Source organism: Chrysemys picta, chromosome 3 (genome assembly GCF_011386835.1).
Source record: "Chrysemys picta bellii isolate R12L10 chromosome 3, ASM1138683v2, whole genome shotgun sequence".
Lineage (NCBI taxonomy): Eukaryota > Metazoa > Chordata > Testudines > Emydidae > Chrysemys > Chrysemys picta.
In genome coordinates, this window is record NC_088793.1 from 191,239,271 (window position 1) to 191,251,376 (window position 12,106).

The 12,106-nt window shown below is 40.3% G+C and overlaps 1 protein-coding gene across 1 annotated transcript in view; it reads left to right on the forward strand.

Moving 5' to 3' along the window:
- PPP3R1 (protein phosphatase 3 regulatory subunit B, alpha) overlaps positions 1-7,788 on the forward strand; it is an 88,872-nt gene extending 81,084 nt beyond the window's left edge. The window contains exons 5-6 of the mRNA XM_024110190.3: positions 1,169-1,353; positions 5,602-7,788. Coding sequence (XP_023965958.1) covers positions 1,169-1,353; positions 5,602-5,649 — 233 coding nt within the window. The 3' untranslated portion in view covers positions 5,650-7,788. The remainder of the gene's footprint in view (positions 1-1,168; positions 1,354-5,601) is intronic.
- Positions 7,789-12,106: the final 4,318 nt, after the last annotated feature.

A 12,106-nucleotide genomic window follows, 5' to 3' on the forward strand; every position in this document is an offset into this window, starting at 1 on the left:
TCTCTGACAGAAGTCTACATCAGGCAGGACAGGTGGAGACTATCTTGAAGGAGTTGGGACTCCATACCTCTTGAGGAGGTCACTGGCATCTTCACAAAAAGGCCTGAGCATGCTGCCTCTGCAGCATTGTTGCATTCCCTACTGAATGAACAAAACGAAGTCCACATCCTTTTTAGATTAAAGGAATTATGAGCAATGCACATCATTTTGCTTTTGACAGTATGGAAATCATTTGATTTTTGCTTATACAATAAAACAAAGAAATACTAAACTGTTCCTGCAAAATTTTGACAATGTATCTTTCAGAAGCATAATATGGTCAAACCTTTGCTTTTTCTTTTAATCCTTATTGCAATAATTAAAGATATAATATGGATGTAGGAAGGAAAGTTGTTACCACGAAATATTAAAAAACAACACTCCACCACCCCAGATTTAGACCATGTCCAAATGGCTTGCTGTAAACTGACCAATTGGGGTGTTGATTAGCCATGCCACAGAAGGCCATGGTTATGTCTGTAATGTGAGTGGCCCAGCTTATGATGCACTTCTTGTTTGCTGAATTCTTTTGTTGTTTGCTTAATGTTGTCAGTGTTAATGGAATACTTTTACACTCAGGGCTTGTCTACACTTCAAACATTACAGCGCCACTGTAGGACTTCAGTGTAGACACTACCTATCCTGACAGGGAGGGATGCTCCCATCGGCTTAGGTAATCCACCTCCCTGAGAGGCGATAGCTAGGTCGACAGGCGGATTCTTCTGTTGACCTAGCACTGTCTACATGGGGATTTAGGTTGGCTTAGCCACACCGGTCAGAAGAGTGACTTTTTCACATCCCTGACCAATGTAGTTAAACCAACCTAATTTTTTAGTATAGACCAGGCCTGAGTGTTAAAAAATCTCTCATACTAAAGGGTTAAATAAATTATAGTAGAATTGTTCACTGTTCTGTGTCTGATATAGTAGGATCCTTGTCTGCCAGGATTTATAAATTCATGATTAAAAATCAATGTGACTACAGAAAACACTGCAAAACCTTTTTTCTCAGTTGTATATATAAAATACATAGTTATGTATCTGCCTTCTGAGAAGTGTTCAGTCTAGTGGAAATTTTTGTTGGCAGGTCATATTTACTATTGAATTTTTCTTTAACTCGTTTTCTGCAGTTGCTTTCCGGATTTATGATATGGACAAAGATGGCTATATCTCCAATGGGGAGCTCTTCCAAGTCCTGAAGATGATGGTTGGGAACAATCTCAAAGACACTCAGTTACAACAAATTGTAGACAAAACCATAATTAATGCAGATAAGGATGGTGATGGAAGAATATCTTTTGAAGAGTTCTGTGCTGTAAGTATTCTCTAGGGAAAAATGTTGATATTTAGATTTACTAAAATTATATCTAAAATACAGTTTGACCTAAAGAGACTGGTTTTACCACAATTACAGTAACTCCTCACTTAACGTTGTAGTTATGTTCCTGAAAAATGCGACTTTAAGCGAAACGATGTTAAGCGAATCCAGTTTCGCCATAAGAATTAATGTAAATGAGGGGGTTAGATTCCAGGGAAATTTTTTTCACCAGACAAAAGACTGACTATCTATCTACAGACACACACACACAAACAATTTAATACTGGTACACAGTGATGATAATTGTGACGCTTGGTTGAGGTGGTGGAGTCAGAGGGTGGGATATTTCCCAGGGAATGCCATATTGCTAAATGATGAACTAGCAATTGGCTGAGCCCTCAAGAGTTAACTCTCACACTCTACAAGGCAGCAGGAATGAAGGGAGGGGAGACAGCATTGCAGACAGAGACACGCACCGTGTGTGTGTGTGTGTGTGTGTGTGTGTGTGAGAGAGAGAGAGGCGCATTTCCCCTTTAAGTACGCTGACGCTACTCTTAAGTACACTGCCTTGTTAATTAGATCAGCTTGCTGAGACCGCAGCTGCTGCCAGCAAGCTCCCTCCGTCCTGAGCCCTGTCATGTGTCCCCCTGTTCTATGGAAGATGGGGTAAGTGGGGTGCGGGGGGAACACCCTGACATGAGTCTCCCCCCTCCCCCCGCACAGCAAGCAGGAGGCTCCTGGGAGCAGCTCCAAGGCAGAGGGCAGGATCAGCACATGGCAGTGGGGGCAGGGACAGCTGAATTGTGGGCAATTGGTAGCCTGCTGGGCAGCTGCTGCACGGGGAGCGGGGAGCTGATGGGGGGGCTGCTGGTCCACCCTGGTTCCAAGCCCCCACCAGCTAGTTGCAACGGGCTGCTCTTCCTGCAAGCAGTGGACGAAGCAGGCGGCTGCCAAACAGTGTTAGAAGGGAGCATTGCACAACTTTAAACGAACATGTTCCCTAATTGATCAGCAACGTAACAACGTTAACCGGGACAACTTCAAGTGAATTGTTACTGTATATTTAAAATATGACTATTGCTCATATCTTACATGTCTAAGTAAAATTAATCATAAAATAGCTGACTGCATTATTCAGGATTCAGATGTTTCAATTTGACTAAGACCTGTCTATAGAAAAAATTATCAAAATATTGTGCTGCAAATACAGTGGATTAATTTTTGCATCCTTTTTGTTGAGATGTATAAAAAACGATTGAAAACTACCCATGCCTGGGAATTGCTGTATGGCAAAAGGGAACTTCTAGATCAGCGGTTCTCAAGCTGTGGGTCATGACCCCGTTTTAATGGGGTCGCCAGGGCTGGCTTAGACTTGCTGGGGCACAGGCTGAAGCCCAAGCCCCACCGCACAGGGCCAAAGCCCGAGGGCTTCAGCCCTGGATGGAAGGGCTCAGGTTACAGCCCACTTGCCTGGGGCTTCAGCCCCTCTCCCCCGCCTGGAGTGCTGGGGCTCGGGCTTTGCCCCCTCCACTCCCTAGGGCAGCGGGGCTTGGACAGCCTCAGGCTTCTGTCCCCCGTCCTGGGGTCAATGTAATAGTTTTTGTTTGTCAGAAGTAGGTTGTGGTGCAATGAAGTTTGAGAACTCATGTTCTAGATTGAGGAACCAGAAACGGGTGCCTTGGATTCCAGGCTTTCAAATGGTAGAAAATAGTGGTTCCTAAACCGTTTGTAGACCATTAATGGTCCATGGAAATTGACTGTCCTTGTTTCCAGCAGCAAAATTCATTAAAAGTAGATTTAAAATACCCAATACTTTTCTATAATTGCTTTTTCATCTAAAAAGTTATTATAGTAGCCACAGGGACAGTCCATGATCATGGATGGGAAGGGAGGTGCTGTTTATAAAAATGAATAAATGGAAGAGGTGCTCTGAAAGAGACTCTCAAAGATGTCATAGAGTTTAAGGCCAGAAGGGACCACCAGATGATCTAGTCTGACCTTCTGTATATCCCAGGCCACCACTCACAGACTAAACACAACAGCCAAAATGAGATCAAAGTAATACATCGCACAGGAGACTAGAGTATTATGTGCCACAGGCAGAGAAGAGGAGGGACCAAGATGCAACAGTGCTCGAGGCCCCTGCAATGGCAGGGAAATGATCAAGTGAGATCTATCCAGATAATCCTGGCAAGTGCCACAACCATATCCTGCAAAGGTGAAAAACCCATAAGGTCACTGCCAGTGTGACACGGGGTGAAATTTCTTCTCATCCCCTCAGTCAGACTCTGAGCATGTGAACAAGAATCAGCCAGCCAAGCACCTGGGAGAGAGAGAATGCTTTTGCTAAAAATGTCACAATTGAAGGTGTGGATGGAAATAATCATCAGAATAACTTGATTTTGTGGGATAGATACTTCATGTCCTGCAAGAGCTGGCGGTGCTATCTGTTTACTTGGTTGGACCAATATGAACGCATTCAGGACCAATAAACTATTCTAAGCACTGGTCCTAAAAAGTGATCAACAAAAATAATTAATTGAAGTCAGAATTTTAAAATTTATGTAATATAAAGCTGCAGTGCATTTGAATTATCGTGTGTCTGATAATCATGCCTTTGTAATTGGGGATTTTTATGCATATAACATGCTCACCCATGAGACTGAATTAACATGAGAATGTATATTTCTTTTTAAAAGGAAAGTAGTAAATGATACACTGAAATACAAGTGCTTTTTACAAAAACGTGCTGAGGAAAAAATCAAATGATCACACATGACAGTAAATATGTTATGTGTATTTTGATTTTATTATATTTAAATTGATGAGTATGGAGACATGTAAATCTGGATGGCTTGATGTACAATGCAAAAAGTATTGCGTATATGTATGCTCTTTGTATGAGATTATAGCTTCAGTTCAATAGAAATCATTCATTCCTCATTAAGTGTGGTGTATGGGTTGAGTGCAGATTTTGAAAACCTTTTCTCTTATAGTACTTGGAAACTTTCTTAAAGGATTAAAATCTCCATTTTTCATGCTCCTTTAATTAAGAAATGGCCACATGGAATTTTACCAAACTTAAAATATAAAATTTTTGTATTCTGGACTAAGACCAGCATTAGAAATACAATAAGGAGTAAATTTTCTGGTAATTTATTTGCATTAGTGAACAAGAGCTTAGAATGAATTCCCTTCTCAAGCATGACAACAGCAGTGCTGCCAATACATATTTAAATAGGTGATGTCTTTGTTGTTCCCTAACCTTTTTCACACTTGTATTGTCTTGTTCTCTACTCCTCCATTGTATATACATTGTCCTCAGCATTTCTTTTACAGTTTTTCTGCCCATTTCCCCTCTGCTGTTTGTTCTCTCTCTCCTTTCTTCAGTTTCCAATATGTGTGGGTTTCTTCCATGTTTGTTTGTTCTGGTTTTGTTCTGCTCCATACCTCACCCATTCCTTTCATTCCACCTCTCTCCATCTCTGCCTCCCCTCATGCCGTTGTTCTTTGATTTCCCCTCATTGATTTTTCTCTCACGTTTTGTTGATTTTGATGCGTCCTTTACCTCCACAATCATTTTTCTTTGAATTTCTTTCCCTTGTTTCGGCTACACACCTTTCCCCACTTTTCGTTTGCACACCCATTCCTCCCCTGCCTCCTTGTTTTTGCATCTTCCCTTAGTTTTCTGAACATGTGTATCCTGCTGTTTTTGGAAGCTCCCAAATACTTTTTGGCTGCTCCCCATATTTTTTGTGCAAGCCCCTCCTTTTACCAAGGATGCCAGTGGGCTTCACTGAGCTCCTGGTTCCTCATGTTGACTTCCAGAGATTTAATTTTCAATGATAGTTTTCCTATTCAGGAGGCTTGTGTGTATGAAAATCATAGCTGACAAATAAATTCAGAGGTCAGTATAAGTGGATCTAAGAGAGAATAAGCTGGTATGATTTATTCATTCTTCTGGGTCCCTCAGTATGTGAGTTGCACTAACATAGATTCTGTTACACGTAACCTACTTGCCATAACTTACCCCCCTTACTTGTGAATTTGGCCTGTTCAGTCTATGGAGTGTAAGCTGGTGTGGAAAGGCCAGAAAAGAGGGGCGCAGCAGAAAAAGCAACTGACTGGAGGTAGCAAGTTATTAAGAGGATGCAAGTAGAAGTATGTTTATCTGGTGTGCTGTTTAATATAATTTTACTAATTCTCAGTTCTCTTAACTTTAAATGTTTTTCATTGCCATTTCAGGTTGTAGGGGGCCTAGATATCCACAAAAAGATGGTGGTAGATGTGTGACTCTTTTTAGGGCACCACCCAACACTTTTGCTTTCTTCTCCATCTCTGAAGATCTGCTCAAGACGTCCAGCAACGCTCTCTGTGTATTTAAATGGAAGTATTTTTCTCTGTGAAGCCACATTTTCCAACATGAGCCTCATGAAGCCAACTAAGTGTTATTGAACTTTATTCTCTCAATAACTCAGTGTAGCACTTTAAAGTCTGAAGGACAGCAAGATGGAAAGAGCATATCAGTGTGGTGGAGAAAGGGAAGGGGTTGGCTTTTTAATTTATTTTTCTTCATCTTTTATAACAAGGAAATATCTATCTATATATATATGTGTGTCTATTTATATATAGATATATATGTAGCTTTCTATATGTAGTAGTTAGATGGGCTTTAATTTAATATACTTGATTCAGAAACAAAACTAGAGTACAAAGTGCCAAGCAGAACATTAACAGTTCAATATATGGATATACATCCTTACTTTTATTTCACACAGTTTTATATTATATATATATATAATAGAAGAATGTAAAAATTTAACAGGGTGTTAGGTCAACTGTTTTCCTTTTCCTGTGACTGTTCAGATGTTTCTATATATTGACTGGCTGACAAAGCATTGCTTCCTGTTAATTAACCTTAATTACATTTTTGTAACACAGGAGACTGTTTATTTATACCTGTTAATATATTACCAGGGACTGTCTCTCTTTGCTAAATAACTTGTAGTACAGCTCTGCTTAATAGTATGAGAAAATATAGTTTAATGCTAATGCCAAGAACTAGTCCTTGTATGCATATAGTAACTGCAGCATGCTTATATGGTCACTTCATTCTGTCACCTACTAACTGGGAGCAGTTGCATCTATTAAATAGCCCTAAGGATATATAAATCAGCTGTGAGATTCATTTCAGATACAACAGCTGAAGATGTTTGATGCATTCATGATTTCTCTTGCACTTAGCTTAATGAAATTTAGGATTGATATAATTGTGCAGGATTCCCATTTACTCATTTTATACATTACTTAGTGCGATTATAAAATGTTTCTTGCCACTAAATTTGTTTCAACCATAACAGTTTCCCCTCTGCATTTTAAAAAAGTACTACAGGTAGCATAAATAACTGGTAATATTTTATATATATCCCTATATCTATAGAGAGATATATGTATATAGGATTCATACGGGGGGGAAATCTTGTTAACCTATGCCATAGAGAAGGAGGAAAACTTCATGTTATCTAAATTTATACCTCTTCCTCTTCTCCAGTCCTTCAGTTGGAGAATTTTTTTTTCTTTCCTAGATTTGTCCATATCATGATTTCTAATGGATGGTAACTTGATATATTTGTGTGATATAAAAGTAGCGAGCCATGTTTTACAACTTTATATCATCCCTTCCCTTTTCTGCAATGGTACTATTGGCTGGAAGAAAAACACATTTACTAGATTTTTAGGATAGTACATCTTTGCTGTATAGCAGTTTTTCTATTAAAAATGTTTTATAATCAACAGTGGAAAGGACAGGTTGTATGAACCTACTTAAATGGAGCACCTGTCTGCCATAGCTGTTCCTTCAACTGAGTGCTGCACATCATGGGCTCTGTCTGTGAGAGAGAAATCCAGGTGCTTGGTGTCCTTGCATGACATGAAGTTTTGCATGTAGATCGAATTGAAATGTTCCTCTTGTTTACATAATTTGCATAATTTAAAAAGATAATGTTGCCAAACTTTGGTAAATGTTAATGTTCAAACCGAAAATCTCCACTACATGTAACTTTCTTCCTCTGGATCAGTACGTGGCTTATAATCCCAGCCAGTGGTTGTATCTGTTCCATTGTCAACTGCCATGTGCTCTGCTTCAAGGGGGAACTAGTCTTTTGTGAATTTTTTGTACATAAGTATTTGTTACAAACATTTTAGCAAATGCTTTCTATTTCTCTTACTTGCTTGTGCATATGTTGGCTGGCGTTCTAGAAAATAGTGCTATTGTTATTTCCTTATCGGGGGGATAAGGGTTTTTTTTAGTTTGTGTGGGGAAAATGGTTTATGTTGAATGTTTAGTTTTTCCTCTGCATGCTACATCATATGTTGTGGGAACTATAGAACCTTCATACTATATGAATAAAAAAATAAAATATTTGAACCTTGCCATAGTGTTCTAAATGTTTTTGTTGAGCTTCATGTCAGGTGGCTTTATTTTACCTTTTAAAAAATTAATGTTGCAGAACTAATTCCATAGTTGCTGTTATTCTAAAGAAATTGGTTACTAGCACTATAAAATTCCTATTGAAAGTGCTTTGAGTGTTAGAAGATGCAAGCTGTTAGTGGGAACATTGCCAGTGTTTCAAAGCCACCTGCTTTTTTTTACTGGGGCACATGACTTTATAAAGGTTATTTTTCTCCTATATGTTCATCTGCCAATCCAGAAGACATTAGGGAGACAAGGTGGGTGAGGTAATATCTTTTATTGGACCAACTTCTGTTGTAGAGAGAGAAGCTTTCAAGACCCACAGAACTCTGCCTCATAGGACCCACCTACCGTCATGGAGACAGCTCAACTAGCTCAAATGTTTTTTGGTGGTAAAAGGAAGCTCTAATTTAAATGCAAAGATGACAGGCATTTTGGAATGATCTTTGTCCTCAGAGGCAGGTGCACTATCCTCTGAAGAAAGCAGAGGGAAAACGCAGTTGTCTAGTTTCTCAGTACTGAAAAACACTCCCTTAGTCTGGGAGTGTTTTTATTTCAACCAAAGCCTGTTTATTTCACTGCTTTTGATGTCCCACTTCAGAAGAAGCTTCTTTTGGGGGCTAGCCCAGTATGGGAGGGGAAGGAGTGTTTTGTCCTTCAGTGTAGCACCCAATGCTAGCTTTACAGTAGCTTCCATTCACTGCACGCTTACCTCAGGAAAACTCCTGTGCAATGTAGCTATTTCTACTACTCTCAAAGTTAATGGTGTGTAAAATGGCAGGACTAAATTAGTCTAGCGTAATGCTTTCTTCCCACTTAACTAGCCTGCATTGGTTTGGGGCAAAGATGTCTGAGCCCTCCCCCCAAAAAGCAGTAGAAGTACTAATGTGTATAAAAGACAGTTGCAGGACAGACAGGATTGGGATGATGATTGACTATACAAGCCAATCTTCCGACTGCAACTTTAAATCACAACTCACCTAGATATTCAAACTATTAGTAGAGAAGGGGGAAACCCTAGTACACCTCTACCCTGATATAACACGAATTTGGCTATAATGCGGTAAAGCAGTGCTCTGGGGGGGGGGGGCAGGGCTGCGCACTCCAGCGGATCAAAGCAAGTTCGATATAACATGGTTTCACCTATAACGCGGTAAGATTTTTTGGCTCCCGAGGACAGTGTTATATCGGGGTAGAGATGTACAAGTTTGGTAGTGTTTTGGGAACGTGATAAATGGAGCAGGTGCCTGAAGTACAAGAATCTGCTTTTTCAGAGGTGCGCACACCTGCTACTAAGCTATTCAACAGGTTACAGCTGTTCATTTCTCTAAACATGCAGCAGGATTAACACCCCCAGCAGAGAGGGCTTTGCGTGATTTAAAACTGCCCCTCTAGTTGAAATTTTTGAGGGGAAATCTGCTGCTGTATTGATGTTGATGTGCTGAGCACCAGCAACTCCGCATACACTCAGTACCACTTCAAGCAGCATTTATTGAACTAAACCTTGTACAGTAGATCGGTTCACTGCTCTAGTTAAATTGAGCTGGTTCAATAGTACAACATTCACATATACAAGATTCAGGCAGGTACACGTCTCACTCTGTATGTCCATTCAGAAGGATGGTATAGGCCTGAAATCCCATTTTAAAATGTGTAAATCTTAACATGGAAGTGGTGTCTCTTTAGGATGCTCCATTTAACAGAAATCTCTCTTCAAAACACTTTATCACAATGAGTGACCTGTTTACATTGGGAAAGTATTTAGCAGTCTGCTTAAAGAGGAGGTATTTGGCTGGTTCATTGTAGGTATGAAATTCTAAGTTCTTCATTACAGGTAGGACTGGTAGCACTCCATTTGAAGTTTGCCTGACACTTCCCCATTTAAGACCTTAGCATCAGTTGTTTATATCTTTTCAGCCCAAACAGCTGAAGTTTGGCAAACTCCAATGGAATTATTTTGGAAGGTTTCATGCAAAATGGTTCAGCAGGTTTTGAGAACAAAGTTAGGGGGAAATACATTTTTCCCATATTTAAATTTTTTAGAATTTCTTTGAGAAGCCCTTGTACCCCCATACTTTGAGAATGGAACTGAAATTGGACCCAGTTATAAGCCTCTGAAAAATCTGTTTTCACATGGTCTGAGTGAAACAGCTAAAATCTTATCTGCACCCAGCATGCTCTATTTCCCCTGCTCCTACTGCTGACTACACTAGGCTGCAGGGGGAAAGCCACTTTCTTGGCAGCGTGGACTAGGGTTGAGCTAGGGCAGTGGTTCTCAAACTTTTTGTATGGGTGACCCCTTTCAGACATCTCCCTATCTAAATTAAAACCACTATTTTAAATGCTAAATTTATAACCCTATTTAAAATTAATGTACCTTTTCTCACAGCTTTTAAATTAAACATTGAATTGTTATAAGCAGAAAATAGAGAGCAGGGGAGTTTGGGGTGCTGGTCAGGGGGAACAGGGGGTTGAATGAGGGCAGAGGTCCTGGGGGGCAATCAGGAAGGAGGGGGGGTTGGATGGGGCAGTCAGACAAGAAGGGGTAGCATCAGGAATGAGAGGAGGGGGTTGGATGTGGCAGTGGGGGTCTGGAGGCAATCAGGCAACAGTGAGCCAGGGGGTGTGTGTGTGGATGGGGCAGGGTCCCATCAGGGAATATGGGGGAGGTTGGATGGGGCAGGAGTCCTGGGGGGAGCAGATAAGAGGTGGGGGCTGGGCCATGACCCTCTCCCCTAACCAGCCCTCCATACAATTTATGAAACCCAATGCAGCCCTCAAGCCAAAAGGTTTGCTCACCCCTGATCTAAAGCTTCCAACCCTGCTGATGGCCTGGTGGGGTAGTTAATATACCACCACTAGAAAAATCAAATTTGCTTTTAAAAATATTAAACATGAGTTAAAGCCAAGCACTCAAGTTAGGAAATTCAATAATGAAGCTTTCCACCACATATGTCCTGGTGGTCCCAGGGATCTTTCCTGCACAGTTGTGGGTCCCAGGAGATTGGTGGGCCCAACTGTGCCCCATGTTACCCCACTGTCTTCATTATAGTAGCTGGAATTTTCCCCCACATCTTAAACCAAGCTCTCAAAGTTTAAACATCAGAAGGGTCTACTCTCTGCCTCAATCTGTATTATGGGGATAGAGCCCCATCACCCCACAGGGGGGGGTTCTAAAAATAAGTTGTTTGTGAAGCACTCAATACTATAGCAAAAAGCCCATGAGGAAATTGTCTTTGGTGCCGGGTTTGAATGACATGCAGTAAATAAGGCTGCAGCAAACAGTGAGGAAACAAGTTATTGAATAGCTGCTCAATCAGACCCATTCATCATGTGCACTGAAGGAGTTCTGTGAAAAAGATTGTGATGTAATTAAAGGCATCATGCACTCTCACAAGGTAAGTAAACAATCCCCTTTTCAATCATGAGTTTGTGCCCTTTATTTTAATTCTTCCCTAAACACACCCCACTTCTGCCATATGCCTCCTTCAGGGGAGGTCTCCAGTACTGTACAGGTGTATTTTCCATCCTCTTCCTTAAATCACATTTTCTTTGACTGCAACTGCACACTGATGTCTTTATTAAGATGTCTACATCACCTGGGTCACTTTCCTGCATTGATTGATACTTTAGCATTCTGGAAGATTCGTGAGTAGTTTGCATTTACTGACACTGAACTTCATCCATTGTTACATATTCACCTTGCTTGGTCAAACGTCTCAAGTTCTTCTGGTCCTGACTAATTTAAACAACATCTAAATTTTGCTTCCTCACTACTTATCAGTTTCCAAGCAATTATTTATACAGTGAACATAAGTACATAGAGAACCTTGGGCCACACACCTGTTGTGCTTTCACTATGAAAATAGATTAAATGGTCACTTTTGTTATCTCCTAAACAGTTTTTGATCCATGGCACTATTTTGTCTTTCATCTTATGAGAAACTTATTGTTGGTAGCCTCTGAGGAACCTTATCAAAAGTTATTTTCCTTTGTAGACACCATGCTGGTTAATCTATGATTTTCCAGATAGCACTACTTTACTTGGCAAATTTGGTTAAAATGATAATTACAAGTACATACAGAAGACTTACTAGTCTATGATTTCCCACATATTGCCAGAGCTTTTTTTAAATACAGATACAACATTGTTACATTCCAACCTTCTGGAATAATAGCTGTCTTTAAATAAGATTATTAGCAGCTCAGCCATTTCATAGAAATATATCAGAAATCTCAGATATATACCACGTGGGCCTGGTGACTGCTTCACCAGTT